Source organism: Salpingoeca rosetta, assembly GCF_000188695.1.
Source record: "Salpingoeca rosetta unplaced genomic scaffold supercont1.30, whole genome shotgun sequence".
Classification (NCBI taxonomy): domain Eukaryota; class Choanoflagellata; order Craspedida; family Salpingoecidae; genus Salpingoeca; species Salpingoeca rosetta.
Window position 1 is genome coordinate 303075 of NW_004754904.1, and position 3405 is coordinate 306479.

The 3405-nt window shown below is 53.1% G+C and overlaps 1 protein-coding gene across 1 annotated transcript in view; it reads left to right on the top strand.

Moving 5' to 3' along the window:
• PTSG_12949 (uncharacterized protein) overlaps window positions 1-3405 on the top strand; it is a 10839-nt gene that overhangs the window by 2475 nt on the left and 4959 nt on the right. The window contains exons 7-15 of the mRNA XM_004989199.1: window positions 158-251; window positions 504-651; window positions 864-943; window positions 1252-1338; window positions 1696-1779; window positions 1966-2021; window positions 2240-2342; window positions 2656-2712; window positions 3102-3184. Coding sequence (XP_004989256.1) covers window positions 158-251; window positions 504-651; window positions 864-943; window positions 1252-1338; window positions 1696-1779; window positions 1966-2021; window positions 2240-2342; window positions 2656-2712; window positions 3102-3184 — 792 coding nt within the window. The remainder of the gene's footprint in view (window positions 1-157; window positions 252-503; window positions 652-863; window positions 944-1251; window positions 1339-1695; window positions 1780-1965; window positions 2022-2239; window positions 2343-2655; window positions 2713-3101; window positions 3185-3405) is intronic.

The window sequence follows — 3405 nt, forward strand, 5'->3', positions numbered from 1 at the left end:
TATCTCACCCACTCTCACACACATCTACACTCACACACACTCACACACACATCTACACTCACACACACTCACACACACACATACACACTCACTCACACACTCTCTACTCTCTCACTCACTCACTCGCACACACACGTCACCACATCTCATCGTGCAGGCGGTGGACACGGAAGGGCGCACAGCGTATCATTGCATGGCGAGCAACTGCACAGACCCGACGTGTCTGCAGGTCTTCCTCGACGTCTGCCCAAGTACAACTCGCGCAGTGGTGGTGGTGGTGGTGGTGGTGGCTGCTGTTGTTGCATATGGGTGAAGAAGCAAGGATCGATTCAGCAGCACAATGCAACTGCTGTTCAGCTTGATGCACGCGCCATCACAAACTACTATTGACTGCCGTCACCATCACGCATGTGTGCAAGCGCATGTGCCTATTCACACACACAACACACACACACACACACACACACACACACACACACACACACACACGCGACATGTGGCAGAGACGATGAATGTTGCCGATTCGCAAGGCCGCACTCCGTTGCACGTTGCTGTTGCGCAGGACAACACCGCAATGGTCGCTGCTTTTGTCAACACGCGCGTGTGCATCAAAGATCTGCCAGACAGTGATGGCATGACTCCGCTCTTCTGGTGCGTGTGTACGTCTTTGCAAATGTGTGAGGTTGTGTGTGTCCATATGTTCGTGTGCGTGTACACGCGTTGTGCATTCATGCGTGTGTGGGTGTGCAAGCTATGTGTACTTGTTTGTGTGCGATGGTTTTGTTTGTTGCTGCTGGTGCGTTTGCTTCTGTTGACGTGTCTCTCATGTTACCACCATTGTCTCCCATCACCATCAACATCAGGGCTGTGTCGCTCGCTCGCCCAGAGTGTGTGACGCTGCTGTTGCAAGCGGGTCCACAAGCAACGTGCGCGACAAAGAAGGGTGCGGTTGCATGCTGTGAGCACGATTTTGAAGTGTGTCACGGTGGATTGTGTGTCTGCATGTCTGCGCACGTGTGTGGTGTATGTGGGTGCGTGCATGCGTCTATGTGTGTGCTCGTACAGCTTTTGCTCTCAGTTTTGTGTGCTCGTACAGCTTTTGCTCTCAGTTACGTGTGCTGTTCATTACAACCTCACCCTTGTCCATGTGCACGAATGTGTCTTCGCCATGTACGTGTGCATATTGTGTTTTGTGTACGTGTGCATATTGTGTTTTGTGTACGTGTGCATATTGTGTGTGTGTGTGTGCAGAGGCAACGGTGTTCCACTATGCGTCCATTCTGGATTCGACGGCAACGCTTGATGCTTTGCTTAACTACACCCAGTTCACCGACACGGGTATGCGCATCAATGTACCCATGCAGGCTTGCCCATGCGTGTATATATGTTTGTGTGTGCGCGCGGGTGCACGTGGACGTATCGAGCTTGCAAGTTGCATCAATTCTTCTGTTCGAGGGCGCTCACACACATATATACATATACACGAAACAGCGGATGTGCACGGTCGCACGCCACTACACTGGTGTCTCTCCCAAGGTTTGTGCTCGTTGCGTGTTCTCGTGCTCGTCTCCTGCTACAGCTGTTGCTGTTGTTGGATTGTTGGATTGATGGGTCTGTAGCAAGCCATTTCTCGTCGCTGTGTCTCTCACTTCTTCTCACCATGCACACACACACACACACTCACATGCGCAACAGTGTCACCGTCGACGCCTGCGATGATTGAGCGATTGCTAAATGCGGGCTGCAATCCCAACAGCACAGACTCAAACGGAGCAACAGGTAAGCAAAGAGAGCTGGGAAGGCGCTTGCGTACGCATGCTTGCACCTGCTATTCTCGTCCTCCTATGTGCATGTTGCGTCCGCGTAAGTGTATGTGTGTGTGTGCGTGCGTGTGCGCGTGTGTATGCACAATGCATTTGTACCTCCATCCAAGCTCACACATGCACACGTGCCTCGATCGACTAGCGCTGCATCTTGCGGCATACGGCTCGCATCATGATGCAATGGCGGTCTTGATCCAGGTGAGTGCAACCGCCACCGTGTATTGGCAGACACATGACTGCAATGGGCCAGACAGGAGCAAGCGCTCACACGCACACACGCACACACGCACGCAGTTATACACTCGCTCACACACGCACGCACGCGTTCACATCACACGCATTCACGTCCATACACTCGCTCACACACACACATGGTCGTACCACATCGTTTTGCCTGCATGCAATCACGTCATCAGCACAAAGTTGATCTGAATGCGCAAGACGGCGGGGATCAGTTGACGCCGCTCATCGCGTGCTGCCAGAACGATGACGCTGCCGGTGCCATGCTCCTGCTTGAAGGTGTGCAGTGGCGCGCAGCACATGCACACGTGAACGTGCACCCATGTGTTCGTGGGCGTGTGTGTGTATGCTCGTGTGATTGTGTGATTGTGTGATTGTGTGATTGTGTGATTGTGTTTGCCGTATGTGCGTTTGCTTGTATTCGAGTGCTTACGTGCATGCTTGTCAAGCGCTGTACATATGCTGGTCAAGGCTTGTAATTGTGCTTGCTTGTGTTCGTGTCCTCGTGTCAATCGCTTCTTCGTTGTCATCCGTCGCCCCTTATCACGCTCTGCCCTTTCCTCATCTCACACTCCACCATCAACGCCAACAGCTGGGTGCGACCCGTCTCTCTCGGATGCTGGCGGCCGCACAGCGCTTCATCACGCAGGTCAGTTCCTAGTCGGCACACCCTCGTCTCTCCCTCCCTCTCCCTCCCTCCCTCTCTCTGTCTGTCTGTCTGTCTGACTGTCTGTCTGACTGTCTGTCTGACTGACTGTCTGTCTGTCTCTCTCTCTCTCTGTCTCTCTCTGTCTCTCTCTCTCTCTCTCTCTCTCTCTCTCTCTGTCTCTCTCTCTCTCTCTCTCTCTCTCTTACACTCTCACACTCCTAATTGCACGCAGCTATTGCCTGCTTTTGTTCATGCAAGCATTTTCGGCAACGTTCTCATTGACATTCATCAACTCACACACACACACACACACCCACGATCACACACACACACACACGCACACGCAATGTTCATCCCACGTGCGTCCTGTTCTCAACACCGCCCAACAGCGTCTGCCTCGGACGCGGCAACAGTGCTGACCATTCTCCCGTACGCAGCGAATCCGGCCCCGCTCGACGCAACACACGCGACGGTAGGTTGGGCACCAGCCCCGTTTGGCTTGAGCGCCCTCGTGGATGTCATGTCACATCACACACGTGGGCCGGTTGCTCGTTTACAGTCTCGCTCCCGCTTCAAACCGACTCACATACATACACAAACACACATTCATTCACACATTAACACACACACACATTGACACACACACACACACATTGACAAACACACACACACACACACACACACACACACACA